Raw genomic sequence first — 18,906 nt, 5'->3', positions numbered from 1 at the left:
GCCCACGCAGGGGCTCCTCTGAGCAAGGGTGGGGATGGCGGCCCCCATCCAGTGTGTGGCTGGGCCTGGATGATAAGCTCAGTGATAAGAGAGTGATGCCAAGACCTGCTGTGATGGTTGGGGGCCCTGGGTGTGAAGGGCCTCGCCTAGGCTGGGCATCTGCCCCACAGGGCAGCCACTGTTTACATGACTTTCTGACCCTGGCCTGGTGGTAGGAACATGTTGAGTGTCCACAGTCCTGCCCCTTGGGACTCGGGGTCCCAGCTATCCCTTGGTCAGGACTCAGTGTCTCTTTGCTAGATTGTTGGTCATAGGTTCCAATGGCCCCCAGTAGCCCTAATGTACCTATAATTAGTCACTGACACTAGTGTCTGTCACTACATTAATACTGTTCTGTATGAACAGCAGACAGATAAACCAGGAGTATCAGTAATTGTAGAAATCCAGTTGGACTCAGTAGCAGCAGCTGTTTGTTGGGAAAAGCTGGTTCTAGAAGGCAGGGAGGAGGAGTTGAGGCCTTCTGGGTTTTTGGCTGCCAGAGTGAAGACTCTCAAGTGGAGTCATTGACAGGACCCCCTACCCCCTGACTCTTTTAAGAACACTCATCTCCTAAGCCAGTTGTCAGGGTTTGGGTGGTGATCTCTCGGTCCTGCTCCACTGGGTGCAGCCCTCTGATTTCCTTTCTCCTCCCCAGCATCTGCTACTATGGCCGTCTCTTCTGGGAGTGGGGGGATGGCATCCGTGTACATGACTCCCAGAAGCCCCAAGACCCGGACAAGCTGTCCAAGGAGGATGTCCTGTCCTTCATCCAGACACACAGCGCCTGAGGGTCTGAGAACACCCATTCCTGCTGAATGCCCTCTCGTTCTGAGTCAGGGTGCTCTGCCTGGGGGCCCACAGTACTGGTTTCTTTCCCCTCTCAAAGGGACAGGGGAGCACAGTCACCATAGTTTGGCCATGAAGGGTGGGTGATTTCTTCTCCATCTCCCCTGAAGAGCTCGGTCTGGGGCCTTCAGAGGACACTCATGTCCCTTCTGGAACACTTTTAGACTTCCCTCCTCGGAGACCTGCCTGGGAACTCTCTCTCCTGCCAGGACTCAGCCTGAAAGATGCTGCTCTCACGGCGGGTTTGAGATCGGGGCCCAGGGCACATGGGGCCGGTGGAGGACATGCAGAGCGCAGCAGGGCTTTGGCTCTGCGATTCTCTCCTGTATCCTGTAGACTCACTTTTCTGAGTTCCATGCGCTGCCCTGAGGGCAGCCATGCCCTTGCTTTGCCCAGCTTTTTACTGGGCCAACCTGAGTGGGTAAAGACCCACCGTCGTGAGCTGGCCAGGAGCAGCTACTGTACAAATCAAAGTTTTGTTTCTTTGAACTTATTCTGTTTTGATGCCAAGTTGGAGAAAATTTTGTCTTCTTTCCCTACCCTGTCCTGGTCTTCTCTGGAGTTCTCAGCCTGGATCTCTGACAGTCCCGCAGGCCGGGAAGGGAGGTGTGTGGGCCCCACATTCCTGACATCACATCAGGATGCAGGTAGCACTGTCTGGTAGTGGATGTGACTGCCTCGTGGGCCTCGACCCCTTTTGACCTAAACCTTGGGCAGCTCTAGAAGAGGAGGAAGCACCCTTGAAGACCTGCCTTTTTCTGTGTCCCAGCAGCAGTGGCCCCACTGCAACAGAGGGTACCTCCAGGGTTGGGTCATACCCAGCCCTCTGGCAATCATGGCACTCTTGTTTGCCACAGCCACCTTGCTACCCTTCCCCACAACCTTGTTTTTCTTCTCTAATAGGGGGTACAGTCACGTGTCATTTTGTGGTCACTCCATTTCCTCTATCTTGGTGGAAGCAGAAGTGGGAAAGCTGGGCAGTAGCTTTGGGTGGGGGAGGGCACCTGTGGTTCTTAATGGGAAATACCTCTCAGAGATGCTTATACAGGCTCCCTAGGGCCCCATCCTAGTGCTAGGCTGGTTTCCATGGAGATAGATAGGGCACTAAAGCTCCCTGTGAGGTTGGAATTGACTCCACCTGTGGGGGGGTCGCCAGCCAATATCCAGTCTTAGCACCCCCTCCCGCCTCCTCCCTGGGTTGGCAGCAGCACCACTGAAATGCTGTATTTCCACCCATTTCTGGGTATATCAGTGTGTCTTGCAGAATCTTGGATCATTAAAGATAAACATATTTTTAATGTCTGTGTGGCTCTACTGGGGCTGCTGCTGGTTGTCCTGGGTACTTTGTGGTCTGGGACTGGCTTGGATAAAACACCTTGGGCTGAAGGGGAAAAAGCTGTACTCGAAGAAGGAAGAGAGGGTTTAACCAGAGGCTTGTCTAAGCTCAGGGCTCCCAGGGCTGCTGCTTGCTGCCAGAGACGGGGCCCAAGGAAGCTGAGAAATTATGCAGCTCCTGTTAGAAGCTGGAACTGGAGAATGAATGAACCTACAGCCCAGCAGGGCAGGGAGGCACTCTCCCCCATACATAAATCACACAGCTCACTCCGTGGTGGTACCTTGACAATCCAGGATCAGTCTGTGTGACTAAAATAACAGAGGTGTCAGACCAATTAGTGCCACTAGACCAGGGAAAGAGAGGGAGAGAGATGGTTTTGTGGACCCCCAGCTAGCGCCTCCCCTCCTTTCTGCTCCTGAACTGGGAGCTGTGCTTGGGGGTGGGAGACATGCAAGTGCTGATGGTGCCTCCCTCTCTGTTCCAGGCCAGTTTCTCCACCAGTTATATCACTCTGGTGCCTATTTCCTCCTAGAGCCTGCCTGCACTTTGCTTGGCTCCTTGCTCTTCCTTGATGTTTCATAGCCTGAGCTTCTGGGGCAACTCCTTTCCTTGTTTTAACTTATTTAATGGGAGTGATCTCAGTTCCCAAGCCCTTCATCCTTGGTTGCCCTGCTCGGCTCTGCCTTGCTCTAGCCTCCCACTCCTGACCCTCCTGGGCCCTGTATTGGGAGTAGGGTTGGGGCATGTGCTCAGGACAGCAGGTGATGTCTGTGTTTGTGGCTCCTGCTTCCTTATCCAGTAGGCCCACCAATACCGCTTCTCCCTATAATCCCCTCCCGATTTACTGGCCACTGTCACCATAAGTCTCTCTGGTCATTACCATGGCTCTTGCTGCCCACTCACTCTGCTAGGCCTAACCAGCCTTGCCTGTCTCTTAAAGATGGATTAACTCCTTGCCTCCGTGGGGCTGCCATGTGACTTCAAATCCCAAAGATACCCTTCACTGCACAGGCTGCATTTTTTTCGGCCATAATTAGTCTTGCCACTGAATGGAGGGCAAGACTGTTTGGTGGAGGTGGTAGACATGTGGCACAATGGCTACCTCTCCAGCAATGCCCAATTCCTGGAAATGGCTCCAGCATAGTTCTGGCTTGGGAAGTACTTCCCGCTGCCTCCTTATTCCCTACTTAAGCTGGGGGCTCACTGTTACAGCCCCCCTTCTCCCTTCTGAATTCTAAGCCAAGACCTTTCCCTTGAACATCTCTTCTTCCTTGATTCCTGAATGCCACTCTCAGTGCCCCCCGACTGCAGTAAGATCATGACATTTACTCAGCAGTCAGGAATATCCTGGCTGTTCTTTATTGCCTTTCCTTTGGGCTAAGGGAGGAGGCAGCACAAAGTCCTTCTGGAGACCCAGGCCCCACACAGCACCTGGAAGCAGGAGGGGCTGGGCCAATAGGAAGCCCTTCTCCAGTGTCTGGGTAGGGAAGAAATGCCCCTGTACCTAGGTCCTCTTGACGCATGAAGGGCCTGCTTGGCTGTGACCAGGTTGCTGAGGGGAAGTCTGTGCTGACTCTGGAGAAATCTCAGGCTCACATGGTCCAGTAGGCATAGATGAGGGTCAGAAGGATGAAGATGGCCACAGAGAGCAGCATGTTCTTCCGGTTCTCCTGCCGAAGCAACTTTAGCTCCTTCTCTGGGAGGAAACAGGGTGTTGGGCAGATCGTCTGGGCCCATCTGTTACTCTTATCTGCCTTTGCCTCTCCCACAGATGGGCAGAGGTATTCCTCCCCAGCTCCTTCCTTATCCATGAAAAGGACTCTGTCCTTGGTCTGCCCAGATCCTCACAACCTTTGGCTACATATTCTGGCCCCCTAAAAGTCCCAACAGTTAATGCTGCTCAACCATTTTTCTCTAAATGCAGCTGAAGTTGATGGAATGTGTGAGGAGGTCACCAAAAAGACCACACATGAAACTAGGTAGTGTCATGGCATCACTAGGTGAGTCCTCTGGCCCGTCTCTGGGGTACTCATCCATCCAAGGTGCCTCATCTGACCAAGTAGAAACTCCGAGGGCAGCTAAGACCTCCTTTGGCTTGATGCTGGAGTAGGTACAGGTTGAGACCATACCACCAGTGCTTCCAGTCCTGCCCTAGGTGGTGGATGCCCAGCTAAGCAGAAACTAGGGATGCTAAGAGAAGGCAGTTTGTGCCCACAAGGTAGTTGAGCTCACCTCTACAGGAAGCCAGTCCTGCTACTCTAGCTACACTATTTGTCCCCTTATGACATGCAGGTGGGTAGTACTCTGAAGACTAAACTGAGTGGTGGTGCTGCGATTTTGTGTGAAAATTATAGGCTTGAGGGGGAGCTAATGCCCCACCCTGACCCGTGAGAAGGAGCAGGGAGAGAGCTGCAGACGAGCTCTGGGCAGGCCAGACTGAGCCTGAGGCCCTGGTAGGTTCCCTGGTTCCCTGCCATGTGGTCTGTTCTGGGGCTGACTGTTGGCCAAGTTTGGCAGTTCAGGGAGAACAGAACAGACAAGTCGGAGGAACCTCTGCAAACCATCTTCCAGGCCGGCGGGGACAGGGTGTGGGTGGGGTGTTAGTGGGCCCAGCAGCTGCCCTCTAGCTCCACACCCAGCCTGGGCTCTACGTGGCTGTGCCTCTGCTGCCCAGAAGGTGGCAGCATTGCTCCACCCCCAAGAGTCCTTCATGCTGCCCAAGTGGGAGGTTCACCTTGCTTCACCCAGGCTCTCAGCTGCCCCCACTCCCATCCCAGGGAGGGAGTGAAGCTAAGGGAGGAGAGAGCAGGGAGGACAGACCTCCCAAGTCTGGGTGGATGTGAGAATCTGTACCTGGCTACTGCCATACCCCTTCATCCCACAGAACAACAACAAATCCATCTCCCCTGGAATGAAAGAACAAACATGTTCTTCCAGGCTCCTGGGCCTACAGTGAGCTCCTGCAACCTCCTAAGGGCTCATTCCCTCCTGAAGGACTGCCTCCTCCTTGATCCCTGTCACATTGTGGGCTCCCTGGGCTGTCTGCCTCTGCTGACACTGAGATTGCAAGGTGGGGCTGGTAACAAAAGGGAACTCTTACCATAGTTGGAGGCTTTGTTCATCAGGCGGTTTTTCTCTTTCTCCAGAGACCTCCTGTGAGTGGGGAAGTTTTATGGCTTAAGCCCTTTTCTTTCTTCCCACCTGAGGGGTAGCTGGCACACCAGGGCAGGTTGGACAAAGGGGACAAGGGCTAGGCCTCTGGTGGCAGGTGGATGGGGAATGGAAGCACAGGGCCAGGGCCCAGGATAGATATGAGGGGCAGGCAGAGGGCTGGGGGTGGTGGAGGGTCAGGAGCATTACCTGGCCTCTGGGCTCAGCTCTGGCCCATAGAGCCTGGAATTCACGGCCTCCAGGTCCCTCTGACATTGTGACAGCTTCTCCTCCAGCCCATCGATCTGAAACATACAGCACACCAGCAGATAGAGATGGACAGCAGAGCCCTTCGACTTTCAAAATAGTTGGCATTCTGGGATGGGGAAGAGGAAGCCTCTAGGAGTCTTCCTGGACAGCCCCCCATCCAACCCCCAACATCTGTCTTTGCTGTCCTCTACTTCCACGTGGTACAGCCTGAGCCCCACTGGAAATGGCTGAGGGTGTTACTCAGGGTTTCACAGCTTCCCTGACCCACTGGACCCAAGCATGGGCTGAGGGCAGATAGGAGCAGCCCCTCAATCACTGTCTCCCAGCGCACACCCCAGTGAGGCCCCAGAACAGGAGCAACCAGGGCTCTGAATGCAGCAGGTGCCTGCCACACAGGTGTATAGATGGATAATTAGACATCTAGGGGCCAAGAAGCAGAGGTATTTTTCCACTGATGCACTTCATCTTAAAGTAGTATAAGTTGTAAGGATATACATTTTTCCATGAGAATAAAAAGTCCTGAGTATAAAAAAATGCAGCTCAAAAACACTTCTATTTTTCTGACTGGGTTCTTCAAAAACATTGCCTGTCATCAAGGTAGTGGCAACTTGTGGGGCAAAACAGCTAAGTTTCTGAGAGCTTGGTTGCCAACGATATCAGTTTTCCCATTTGTTTTTAGTTTCAGAGATGTGTTCTTGGCGAAATGGGTTGTGGGAAAATGTTTTATAATATACTGGACTGGATCATCCAAGTCTGGTTCCTGGTATCATGCATTTGGCCTTGAAAGTTCATTTGTGTCCATCTGTCTGTCTAATTGGCCACCTCTTTGGGCCTGGACCTGCTCTTCTTGCACCACTGCCCTGCTGGCAGGAGCCTAGATTTCAGGGGGGTGGAAAGGATTAGAGGCCCTGTGTTGTTCACAGCAGCTGACTAAACAGTACCTTAGGTTGGGTCCCTGTAATGCTCGATTTTCCATCTGACTTCACTCATTCTCACCACATCCCTATGAGGGAGAGCAAATATGACCTCTATTTCACAAATGAAAGAGTGCCCCCCACCCCCCGGCCAAACAGAATGACTTCTCTGAGGAGTCAGACTGGAACACCCCTTTCCTTATTGGTCTCAGTTCTCTTTCCAATCTCTTCTGGAGTGGTCCCTGCAGACAGCAATCGATGATTGTAAGTATGAATCCCAAAATCCCAGGCAGGTGTTCTGGGGCCAGTGTCAGAATTGCATTTGAAGTCTCTGGGCCTTCTGCCCCTCTCTCTGGCTAGCACCCATCCCAGCCTTTTCTGGGTCAGCCACTTTCCCTCATCCTAATGCCCAGCACAGACGATAACACCATCTATCCCCTTCTCTGCAGCCCAGCCTGCTGCCAACTCCAGCTCTGGAAGCAGGGCCCTGTGGGAGGAAGCAACTGCAGAGCCTTAAGTTAATTGCCTGGTTAATTATGTCATTTCTCTGCTAATAGGCACCAAAGGTAAGGTTGTCCTGGGAAGCAGCCCCAGCCGGGAGATGGGGCCTGTGCCTGGGGAGGCCAAAGGCCATCTTAGAACAGGCGCTGCTGGGAAATGAGCTCTAGGGAGCCAGACTCAGAGAACAGCAATAGCCTGATGCGATAGTTAGTGGAGCCAAGGAGCTAGAACTAAGGGGAACAGGTGCTTCAGGCCACTATGAGGTCCACCCTTCATAGCAGCACCCTCAAAACACATAGCTCAGCCCCTTAGGACCCCGAGACTTGCCGTTTCCATTCCAGGGAGTAGAAGCTACAACCAAGGCACCAAATTCCATACTAGGTCCCAAACAAAACTTAATTCTTAAAGGTCTACCTCCTCCCTGAAGCCTTCTCTGCTGCTCTTGGCTGGAGTACTGCCTACTTCCCCCTGGCAAATTAACTTCTCTCATTAGGCTAAGCACACAGCTATCCCAGCTTTGTGTGTCCAAATCTCATCTTCCCAAACTCTAGGAGCCCCTAGGGCAGATGGTATAAACTTGCAGGGCCAGGGTTCAAGTCTAGCCCAGACTGGCCCATTCCACTCATGTATGTAACTGCCTGGCCTCTAAGAATGCCTGCCTTTGTAGCTTCTGTCCTAGAAGGCATGGGGGCCACCTGTTCCCTCTTTGTGGTCACAAGGCCTGGCCCGCTGCAGTCTTTGTGTTTGTAGCCAGAGAGTAGGGTTGGGCATGGCTGGGCCCAGGACCTGGGACAGATTTAGGCCTCATGTAGGAACAGTCTCTGAAACCTTCCCCTCGTGCCCACAGAAGCTGGAAGAAGTTAGAAGAAGCAACTGCACATGCATGTAGATATGTACTTTGTGAATACCTAATGCAAGTATTAGTCCTAGGTTAGATTTCTGCCTGCCACACCCTTGGGCCAGGCCCTGGTTTGCATGTCATTCTGGGAAAGAAAAAGTTTGGGAATTTCTATCCCTAAATACCTCTAGAAGGCTACCATGTGCCCAAAAAAGCACTAACTGGCCCAGAGCAAAGCCAGGAACTCATGCTAAGAAAAATCTTTAAATTGAGGTTGGCAAACTACAAGTGGCCAAGCCAATCTGCCGTGGCGCTCTGGGCAGGGCCTGTGGAGCTGGCAGTCAGAGGCCTTTATCTGAACAAGCCCAATTTATCTGCAGTTCCACTGAATATCCCCACTTTCATTTACCACTTTTTAATGAGGCTTAAACAGAGGAACACAAATCAAGGTTTTAGGGACTCAAGTTCTAACCTCCCTCTATGAATATTTATGTCCTGCTGACAGCTCTGATTTCCCTTCTAAATAGCAAGTTCCCCTTCTTTACAACCCAGCTGCTTGATGTGGGCTGAGTGAGGGGAGGCTGAGACTGTCAGGAAGCTCTTCAGAAGGCTACAAACCCATCCTCAGAAGATGATCCCACTGGCGAACACCCTGCAGCATTTGATGAAGCAGAAGCTGGCTCTCAAGCAGCTATAACAATGGGTGCGAAGATTCCAGGTGACCTCCTGGCTGTGGAGAAGCAGGGAGGGAGGGTCAGGATGCATTTTTCAGTTGTGACTGGGGTCAGTAGTGGCTACAGAGCAGAGCTGGCAAGACAGGTGCAAAAGTGGGGAAGAAGACCCAGAAAGTGGTCCTTAAAGGAAGCCCCTAGTTGGATTTTCAGTCAACTCTCAATGACGTGTACGTGGATTATGCACTTTGCAGATTCCCCAGTGCAAATCGATAGTCCTTGGTCAGCTTCCTCTCTGCCACCAGGCTGAAGGCAATAGAGGACAAGATAGCCAGGACCAGGAGAACAGACATGGGGGAAAGGATCAAAATAAGAAGACAAAGAAGATTCTAGAAGCATAAGGGTCAGAGCTGGGCAAACAGTTGGAAGCCCAAGTGTCTAGAAACCTGAAATTGTAGCTACTGAAAAGTGTGGTCATAAGGAGTGTGGGCTATAATCTTGTCACTTACTTGCCATATTCCTTAATCCTGTGCCCCAGTTACTCATATGTAAAACAAAGATAGTAATGTTTCATATTTCAAAGAGTCGTGACAATGATATGAGGCAATACACGTAAGGTGCTTGAACAGTACCTAACACACATAGTAGGAGTTCAGAATTTGCTATCATTATCAGAGAATGATTTTCACTGGATCTTTGTGGAATAAAAAGAAAATTGAGTTAATTTGTGGCAAAAATAAGAGAAGGAGCTATAAGTAGGGTGTGTGTAATGGAGAGCAATCTCCACTGGTTACTGGCTGGTAGCAGTGGGAAGGGGAGCCCCTCTGGCTCAGATATGGCCATCCTCTAAGTCAGAGGCAGGGCTCAGCAGGGGTGGGGGCCCACAAGGTAGACCATCAGAAAGCAACACCTCTATAGGCCAGCCCATCTACCTGGCTCAGGACATGGCATGCTCGGAACCCCACGATTGGCCTGAGGATAAAGCTGGGGTAGGGCTCTGGAGCCAGCACAGAGTTATAGAAGCTGGGGCTGGTGGAACCCAGGATGATAGGCCTGGAGCAGTGTATAAAGGCACAACAGACTCAGCTGTTGTCTGGACACCCATGGGCATCAGTCTCCATCACTGGGGAGACACTGAATGGCAGATGGAGCCCAGGTTCACCTATACCCTGGCTTTATGGGGCCTGGCATCCAGCTAAGCTGAGAGTTGGAATGTAAAGCCTCAGGACTAAGGCAGAGAGAGGCCTCATCAAAGAGATTCAACCAACCAATGGGGAGAGGTTACACTCTGGAGGCCATGGAGGATCCCAGGACTCCTGCCCGACACACTGTATAGGTCAACTGGCAGGAAGAGAATGGCGTGCCCAAGACTGGCTATGGTGCTGGAATTTTCCTGGAGCTGTAAGTGGGTAGCAATGCTGGCTGTGACTGTCACAGGCAAAGTGGTTACAGCCAAAGTAGGGACTGAGATGGGGCACTCATTCAGACAGTGTGTGGGGCAGCGAGTAGATGCCCCCGGTGTACAATAACATTAAGAAGTATCCACACATTTATATCAGAAGACCAAGTGTTCATTTTTAAACAGGGAAAATGAAAACTAAATCACTGAGATGACAGTCAGTAGATACAGCACAGCTACAAAGGAACCTGAGGAAGTAAAGGCAGTGGTGTGGGCTCCCTACAATTAGCAAACCGTGCCTTCTGGCATCTCACACAGCGCTGAGGACCTGGTAGGTGTGTGTAAACCTGTGTGCAAGCAGTTTGGGGACTTGAGACGCAGGTGATATGTGTACAGGGTGTCCTGGTAGAAAAGTCTGTAATTTGACTCTGAAATCAGCAGTGACTAAAACCTGCCCAAAGGACTGCTGGTCTGAGCCTAGGCAGGGAAGACGCAGAGCCATGAGGGAAGAAGGGAGGAAAAGAAAGGAGGGGAAGAGGTCTATAGGTAGAGGGTGGGAAGTAGCATCCCTCAAGTAGAAGGGAGTTGAAGGTCCCAGGGGAGGCCCAGAGACAGGATCCAGAAAGTCTGTACTGTAACAGTAAAGTCGTACAAATGATTCCACCGCAGTCAGGGTGAGAACCACTGCCTTTCTTATCCAAGCTTGGACTGGGGAATCGGAGACTGTTGGATGGCTTCAAGAGTGGGCAGAGGAGCAGGCTTAGTTGAGGAGAAGTATAAGACCAAGACAAGGATTCTCCACAGAGGTGGGGATGTTTCCTGTAGAAGAATAAATGCCAAGATCTTAAGTCACCCTGACAGTCAAGATCACCATGGGCCCTGACCCTAAACAAGTGGGGCCATCACTCCTCCTGGCAGGTGCCAAGGAAATAAAGGCCTTCTTCATTTCCAGTCGTCAGGGACAGGGACTCTCCCAGTGGCCTTCTTGGAGGGACCCTTCCTCAGATGCAGCTCTGAGTGCTGTGTGCTCTGTGGCGCTCGGCTGGCAGCTCAGTAACCCCAAGCCATTAAGCAAAATCCCCTTTGCCACCTGACTTGTGGAATAATGCCTTATTCTCAGAGCTGTAGGGAAGTCTCCCTGGGGTCCTATATGCCATAAAACCACTGTGTTAAGAGAAACTATAAAATTCTTCTGAAATCCCCGTGAGGCATCTTTTTAGGAGCATGGAGCCTCCTGGAATCAAAGCCCCAAATGAAACCTCTTTGGGGGCAAGGAACATGAGCGCCAGCTCACGCATAGACTACCCAGCACACTGGCCAGGTCAGGCCGCATGGGGGCCAGCTCCATGCAAACCTAACCACAATCCCAGTAGTAGCCCACCACTTCTATAGCATGCATGGGCCAGGCACTGCTCTGTGCTTCTTCACTTGGATCCCTTCAAGGAATGCTCACAATAAACCCATAAGTGAGTAGTAGTATTAGTATCCATCCACCTTTTATAGATGAGGAAACTCAGGCCATGGAGATGAAGTAATCTGACCAGGGTCACACAGCCAGTCCATGGGGAAGCAGGACAGTCCGAGTCTATGCTGTTAGCCACCAGCCCACATCGAGAAGGCAGAGAGCCATCAGCCTTGTGCTACTCTTAGCTCCAATCCTTATACTCTGGGTTAGGCCATTTGTGGGCTGCTTCGTGTCTGCTACCTAAGGTCTACATCAACTCTACAAGGAAGGGCCTGCCTCTGTTTCACAAAGGAGCAAAGCCCCAGCAAGGAGATTTTAAGCAACCTGCCCAGAGTCATGTAATTGGGAAGCGGCAGAAGTGAGGTCTGCATCTGGGTTTTTCTGCTTCAGAGCTTATGTTCTTTCTACCACGTCAAGCTCTTTCGTTAAAATCCCTCATGAAAACATTCATGACAAAGAAGGGTTCTGTGGAACAGTCACTCTACGTCCCGGTCGAAGCCCATCTAAGCTTGTTGATCTGCCTTCAACAGATTCTATACTCTAAATAATCTTGTATGAGGGCTTTGCTTAGTCTCTGTTCACATAACAGACACTCTCTGTGAGGGAAGAACCTGACTGAAATCTGTTTGCTTGGAGACAGTGAGACGGGAGCCGAGCATCTGTCCTCACATTGAAGACAATTACCCTCCAACTCCCAGCTTCACAAAGATCCCAGACACCCTCCCCCAAATTGCCTAAACTGCCAAAGCACCTTCCAAAATTCACACAAAACAGACCCAGTTTCAAGAAGGAAAAAGGTGGGCTAGTGGCCCTGATAAGCCCTTCTTTCCCAGTGGGTATCAAAGCCTTTCTTTTCACTTGCTAATTCACAGCCTGAGAGTGGTGTCAGCTGTTTCATCTTCAGCCCCAGCAGCCTGGGAACTGGATTTCTGGAAATCCACTCATTTTCACACGTCAAGGAGGCCCCCGGGATGTTTATTATAATGGGTAAAGAAGCCAGACTGCCTGCCCAGATGGTCTCTGCCAAGAGCACTGGGGCTTTCCATCTGGGGCCCTTAGGCCACATAGCCAAGTCACATGGGGGTCATGGACCTCAAGTTTTCAGGTGACAAGCCTCAAATCCCAAAATGCTGATTACTCTGACATTAGTTAAGGGGTGTTTTTCTGTGGAAGAGGCTCGTAGGGCTCTGTGGGGGCAGAAAAACCTCCACCCATGGCTCCCCAAATCATCAGGCCCTGTGAGAAGTTCCTCTCCCAGGCTGAGCAGATGAAGAGAGTAAACCTTCCCAGTTTTTAACCAATAAACAATTTTCAGGAAAAGGAGAGCGCCAAAGGGCTTGTCATGTCTCTGGAGAGTCACCTCCCCGCCCCAGGTTGTGAAACAAGAGGGGCCCTGCTGAAGCCCACGCCAGCTCCGAGACATTCTGAGACCTTCTGGTGTGCTAAGCAGCTCTGCAAGGAGAGCCTCGTCAGTCCTTGCCTGAAGCCTTCATCTGTCCCTGGCCAGAATGCTGTTTGAGGTTTGTTTTCTCTTCTTTCCCCCATATATATTTTTTGATAAATTAGCAAAAGCTTCTTCATCGCTGAAAGGCTCAAAGCATTTTTCAAGAACTGGCATCCACCCCGTGCCTTATGAATTCATTAATTAAGATGCTGGCAAACAGCCACTCCACACATGCTGACATCCAGCCGTGTTAGGTAATGAGGTTTTAGTCTCCTGACCCCCGTCAAGTGGAGCAGAGACAGACGCAGGCTGCCGAGAGAAATCACCTGCCCAATAGCGACCTCTCGTTTGAGCCTGGCAGCAGGTGAGGCTCATTTAATGGTCAGCAGCCCTTGAACAGTCTCTGCATGCTGCGAGCCTTTTTCCCTGGCTGGGTGGCTCCCCAACAAGGCAGCATCCAACCACCTGCTCCACTGTGGCCTCCTAACCTCTGACCAGCGAACCACTCAACTGGGCCCAGATGTCAGAGGCAAGGGTTCAAGTACCTCCACTAGCCACTCAAGCCAATTCAGTAAATATTTATTGACAGTTCACTAAGATGCCTCTATCACTTGTCTCAGAAAATTGGTAGGCTCCCCTCAGCTTTGTGCACAGTCTTTTCCAGAACTGAGATGGTTTTCATTCACACTTAGTGCTTCTGCTCCCCTCCCCTCAGGGAGCTTACAGCAGTGGCTGACATTAAACAAATAATTACATGTGTCAAGGCAGCTTTCCTCTTGGTGCTCATCCTGTCTGTCTAGGCCATTTTCTCCTCTCAACCTACCACCATTTCTTAATCATCACTGATCCTGGTCTCTTTTTCTGATAAGGATTTTAAATGTTTCTCATTAACTTTTATTCCCTATAGCAGATACTACTAGTTGGCTGACACATCGATTCTAAACCCCTCCTCCTTTGCCTGCCTCCACTATAAAAGTTAGAAAAGTTCAATAGATGCTTTCCTAGCTGCACGACAGCTAGGAGAGGTCATGACCCAGTTCTGGCCAATGAGATGTTCCAGAAGTCAGCTGAGAGGTTCCTGGGAGGTCTTATGCTTTGCTTATAAAGGGAACAAAGAGTGCTGTAGTTCCTTTCTCCTCCTTCCTCACTTAAAGTTGGATGTGGCAACTGTAACTGTGGCAGCTATATTTTGACTAAGATGAAACAGCTAAGAGAATGCAGAAATACCAGCCCTATCATAGCTGAGCTTTTGAACCAATGCCAGTAGCCACCAACTCCCAAATTTCTTATTATGGGGAAAAAAGGATTCTCCTATTTGCTTAGGTCACTGAGATCAGTCTTCTGTAACCTGTAGCCAAAAGCTTTCCAAACTGATAGATTTTCGTACTGGGAAACAGATCCAACCAAGTACCCCCTTTAAGATGTCAGCTAAGACACTGCACATCTGTTAACTGAGGACAATTATCTATTGAAACATCTAAAGACACCAAGTTGAATGGTCCAGCTTCAAAAGAAAAGCACAATGACCAAGTAACAGCTCATACTATCAGAGATTAAAACACAGGTTTTACATCAGCCAAAATCCTATCACTTTAGATTGAAATGCAACCTTTTCCTCAGCCAGGATCATCCTATCAGTTAGACTGAAATACAACCTCTCTCTCTTCCCACACAACATTAAAATCAGTATCAGAGCTGGTGATTTCTCCACTGAGTTATAAGTTTCTCTTGCTATTCAGAATTAACTCTCGGAAGCTAAAACTCATAGCCAGTTTCTTCCAACTCTGAGATCTCACAAGGGAGCAAATGAGTTGCATAAAAAGAACTTAAGAAGAGCCACGAGTGGGGGAAACTAGGAGGTGCCTTGGTTGTCCTGGGAGGTAACTGCCCAGTACAGCTGGCCTGAGTCAGCTCTCTGGGGTGAGTGCCGCCTGCTCAGTAATTGCTTCATTACAACAAGCGAAGACTGTTTGCAGGTGCTGAGATCACTCACTTGTGGGGGTTTTATTGTACTCGTCTGATCAACAAACATTTTTGATTAAATCACCACTTCATTGGCTCTAAGCACACAACTTTTAATGAGGACAATATCTACTGCTACTGAGCATCACTGCACATCCAATACTCAGATCCGCTGGGGGCGACGGAGGAAAAAGGGGAGGAGACAGCCAGATGCAAGCTCTTTCTAAGGTGCAATTACAGATCTCAAATCAGAATATTCCAGCAAAAAGTAACCTTAGAGATCAAGAGGGCAAATATAAATATCTATATTGGTATTGATAAGTTAAAAAAAAAAATGGCAGATGTGATTAGTATAAGGCATTAGGAGAGCACGTGCCTCACCAAATTCAAAACACTTTTACAATTGGTATCAGCCAAACAAAATACATTTGTATCTGTATTTGGACCATAGTCAGTGAGTCTGTAACCCCTGGTGAAGTTCAAGTCCTTTATGTTACAGATGAGGAAACTAAAGTCCAAACAGTGGGATTGACTTAGCCACGATGGAAAGATACAAAAGAACTACAAAGGCTGCTAGTATGAAAGAGCATTGTTTGTTGATTATTCACCATGCCAGGCACATGCTAGACACTTTATACATACTGTCTCATTAAATCACAAAAAACCACTGTGAGGTAAACCGCAATCTGCAGTGCAGACTGTGGGCTGTCCACTAAAACACACTGGCCCCTTCTTCCATAGCAATTGCGCTGTAGTTGGGCATTTGGCCTCCTAGATGATGAATGCATTTCTCAGCCACCCAAGTGAGTTAGGTGAGGCCTCACATCTTAGCTCGCATCTTTGCCAATGGAAAGTGGGCACTCTGGGCCTAGGACTCTTAAGACAGTGGGGGTGCTTCCTCCACTCTCTTTCCCTGCCAGTGGACATATCAATGGGTTGCAGGCTAGTTCCATTCACAAGGTGACAACAGAGTAACAAGATCAAAGGAATATTGTAGAACCTCTACTGTCCTGGTACTCTAGACCAGGGTTTGGCAAACTATGGCCTGTGGGCCAAATATGGTCCACCACCTGCTTTGTAAATATCTATTGGAATACAGCTACACTCATTAATTTACATAGTGTCTACGGCGGCTTTTGGGCTAAGACAGCCTATCTGATTACAGCTGATTCTTGTTTTTTGTGGTAGTTATGTTCTATAAAATTGCCACCAACAATGAATGAGCAAATAGTGAATCAGGGTAGATTCCTGTGAGCCTCTAGTCACAACAATATTATCAATCGATCAATACAAAACCATGTTTTGTGTGTGTTTCTGTTTAAAGAACTAATTTAATGCATATTCTTGACTCATTCACATTGAACTCACAGACAACAGCACTATAACTCAGGCCTGAACAAAGCTCATCTAACACACATTTTTCCTCTGTAAGGCATACACAGCCTTCCTGCTCTTCGGAAAACTAGACAGCACTTCAGCACTACACCTGAGGGCTATTTTAAATAGGAAAATCACCAACAAAAAGCACAGCATTGCAAAAAAAAAAAAAAAAGAAAAGAAAAGAAAAAAATGTGGCATTAAACAGACCACAAAAAGGACACTTGTTGACGATGTAAGAACTGAAACAAGAGGACAGAGGACTGCCTTGTCCAACCTTAGCTGGATATGTGGGCCTCAAGTGACTCAAATTTTTTACCGCTTTGAGTTTGTCCATAAATTACTGCAAAAGCATTGCGAGTACTGATTTTGGGGTTACAAATACATTTTAGCAAGTAGGCAAATTCACAAATACAGACTCCATGAATGATGATCAACTGTAGTTGCAACAGAGACCACATGGCCCACAATGCCTATCGGATTATCTACAGACAACATCTGATGACCCCTGATCTAGCCTGTTAGAAAAAAAAATACTTTGTTTTTTCACTGACTTTTGGAGTTTCTGTTATAGCAGCTTATCATGTCCTAATATAGACTATAAAGTCTATGCTCTTTCCACTACATAGTGCCATCTCATTTAACCATGTGTATTCTCTTTTAGGAGATTCATATTTCCACCAACCTTTTTTTTCCCTACCAAGTAGGCCAATATTTCTCAAGGGGTAGTGCTAAAACCTCCTCCATCAGCATGAATGTATGTAGCTTGTTAAAAACAAATTCTTTGTTAAACGTGCACACCCAAGTTCTATTGAATTACTCGGAATAAGGGAGCATTTAACTCTCTATTTGTAACAAGCTCTACAAACGATTCTTAATGCATTCTTAAGTATGAGAACCACTGAACTGGTAGTAAATTCAAAAAGACTATTACCCCATATCTCTCTTGCAACCCCTGGGAGGGTGCTCTAAAGGAATAGTAACACAGGAGAAGCAAGATGCACTAGAAGGCAAATCACCTGTGCTTGATTCTCAGCTCCTTCACTGCTTCAACCTGGGCTCTACCTAAAACTTCAGTTTCCTCACCTGTAAAAACCTCACAGGCTTGTAGTGAGGATTAACTGAGAATGCAAACAACGTAGCATATAGCGGCTGTTCAATATGCATCAACTTTCTTTTCCTACCGTATGCAGCAAATTATTTTTAAGCTCTTTGGGAACACCGCTATTCCAGAATTCTCTACAAATTCCCACAGGTTCCTAAAGTAATTTTCAAGCTACAAGTTTCAGCACTCCAGGGGGAAGCTTTCCCATCTCTGGATATTTAAGCCACTAGTAATATACTAAACGTATGGACTCCCTTAACTTTGGGGGCCCCCTCACCTTCGAGTACCCGCCCCTTTTGGGTCTTCTTCATTTTACGTCTACTTTAGGGCCTCCTATTTCTGCGTCCAGCCCTTTTGGGGGCTTCCGTTCACCTCTATGTCTCAGCCCCTCTAGAGGTCCCCGCACCTCTAGTCCCCTCTCGGGCTCTCCAACCTTCGGTCCCCACATCGTACCCCTAACTACGGGTACCCCATCGGGCCCTCTCACACCCTTGTGTCCCTCTCCCAAACCCGCGTCGCCCTTAATTCCTTCCTTTGGCCCCTCTTCCAACCAGCAGCCGGGCTGACCCACTACTCCGCCGCCGGAAGAAGGCAACTAACGATGTGGCCCACCCCAACTCTCCCCCTCACCTGTAGAGCGACGCCCAGATTCTCCCGCTTCTTTTTAGTCATGTTACTTGCCAGGATCCCCCAGTCATTATTGGACGCGCCCGTTGGTGGCAGCACGCATGCGTAAACACTCGTGCTTCTCCCTCATTGGCCTGCGAGGTGGCGAGAGGTGGAGCTACTGGAGGTCGCCATCTTATTGAGTGGCATGACCCGCTTGGTGCGGCCATGTTTGTGCGGGGCCACCGCTAGTTTGGAGTCTCAGCCTGGGGCTGGGGAGAGGATAGAGAACAAGATGGCCCCAAGAGAAACAATGGTCCGTCCAGGGATCAAATTGCCCCTTTCCTTTTCTAATTCAAAGCCACTTTAAAACGCTGATTTTTTTTCACTCCATCTTCTGTGCTCTTCTTTTTAGTGACCTCTCTGCCCACTTGAGGCCTAACTGCACTCCCCTACCCCGCATTCGAATTCTGTCTAAACTTCAAGACCCATTTCGAAAGCACTGCTGCTTCAGGAAGCCCCATCTCGAGTCCCTTGGCCTTTTGGGATCTGATAATGACCTTCTATTGTTATTCCTCCTTTCGTCTTGTGTTCTTACCCATTTTTCCGTTTTATTGTAAGCATAGCCTACAACCATCACAGAAAACATAAATGAAAAGCAGCATTTCTTATCCTACCACCGTTGACACCATTCCTGCCTTTGTTCCTGTGTATTTCCTTCCAGGCTTGCTCTGAGACATAGTATTTTATACTGTTGTAACCCTACTGTACAGGACACTGTAGACCCAGACACTTTAAAATGTCTTGACTGTGACCCCATGATAAAAACAAAAAAAAAAAGTTTTTACATATCATGGCCTAGTTACCCACACAACTGAAACCAAACTTGCTTGATAAACATCTTTATTGCCTGTGATGCACTCTGATATTTTCTATTCTAGCCTATTTCATTAAAAAAGAGTTGGCAACAGGAGACCTAGTAA

The 18,906-nt window shown here is 49.1% G+C and overlaps 2 protein-coding genes across 2 annotated transcripts in view; one reads left to right on the top strand and one right to left on the bottom strand.

Moving 5' to 3' along the window:
* CMTR1 (cap methyltransferase 1) overlaps positions 1-2,183 on the top strand; it is a 43,925-nt gene extending 41,742 nt beyond the window's left edge. Inside the window, exon 24 of the mRNA XM_039856208.1 lies at positions 695-2,183. Within this exon, the coding sequence (XP_039712142.1) occupies positions 695-827 (133 nt within the window). The 3' untranslated portion in view covers positions 828-2,183. The remainder of the gene's footprint in view (positions 1-694) is intronic.
* Positions 2,184-3,545: 1,362 nt separating this feature from the next.
* CCDC167 (coiled-coil domain containing 167) lies at positions 3,546-18,033 on the bottom strand. The gene is made up of 4 exons (XM_039856210.1): positions 17,948-18,033; positions 5,582-5,676; positions 5,322-5,374; positions 3,546-3,917 (listed from the first exon to the last, which is right to left on the bottom strand). The coding sequence occupies exons 1-4, from the start codon at positions 17,987-17,989 to the stop codon at positions 3,814-3,816; spliced, it is 294 nt and encodes a 97-aa protein (XP_039712144.1). The 5' UTR covers positions 17,990-18,033; the 3' UTR covers positions 3,546-3,813.
* Positions 18,034-18,906: the final 873 nt, after the last annotated feature.

This window comes from Pteropus medius, unplaced genomic scaffold, assembly GCF_902729225.1.
Source record: "Pteropus medius unplaced genomic scaffold, Ma_sr-lr_union100, whole genome shotgun sequence".
Classification (NCBI taxonomy): Eukaryota; Metazoa; Chordata; class Mammalia; order Chiroptera; family Pteropodidae; genus Pteropus; species Pteropus medius.
The sequence above is the reverse complement of the archived record's forward strand: the minus strand, read 5'-3'. Positions and strand labels throughout refer to the sequence as shown.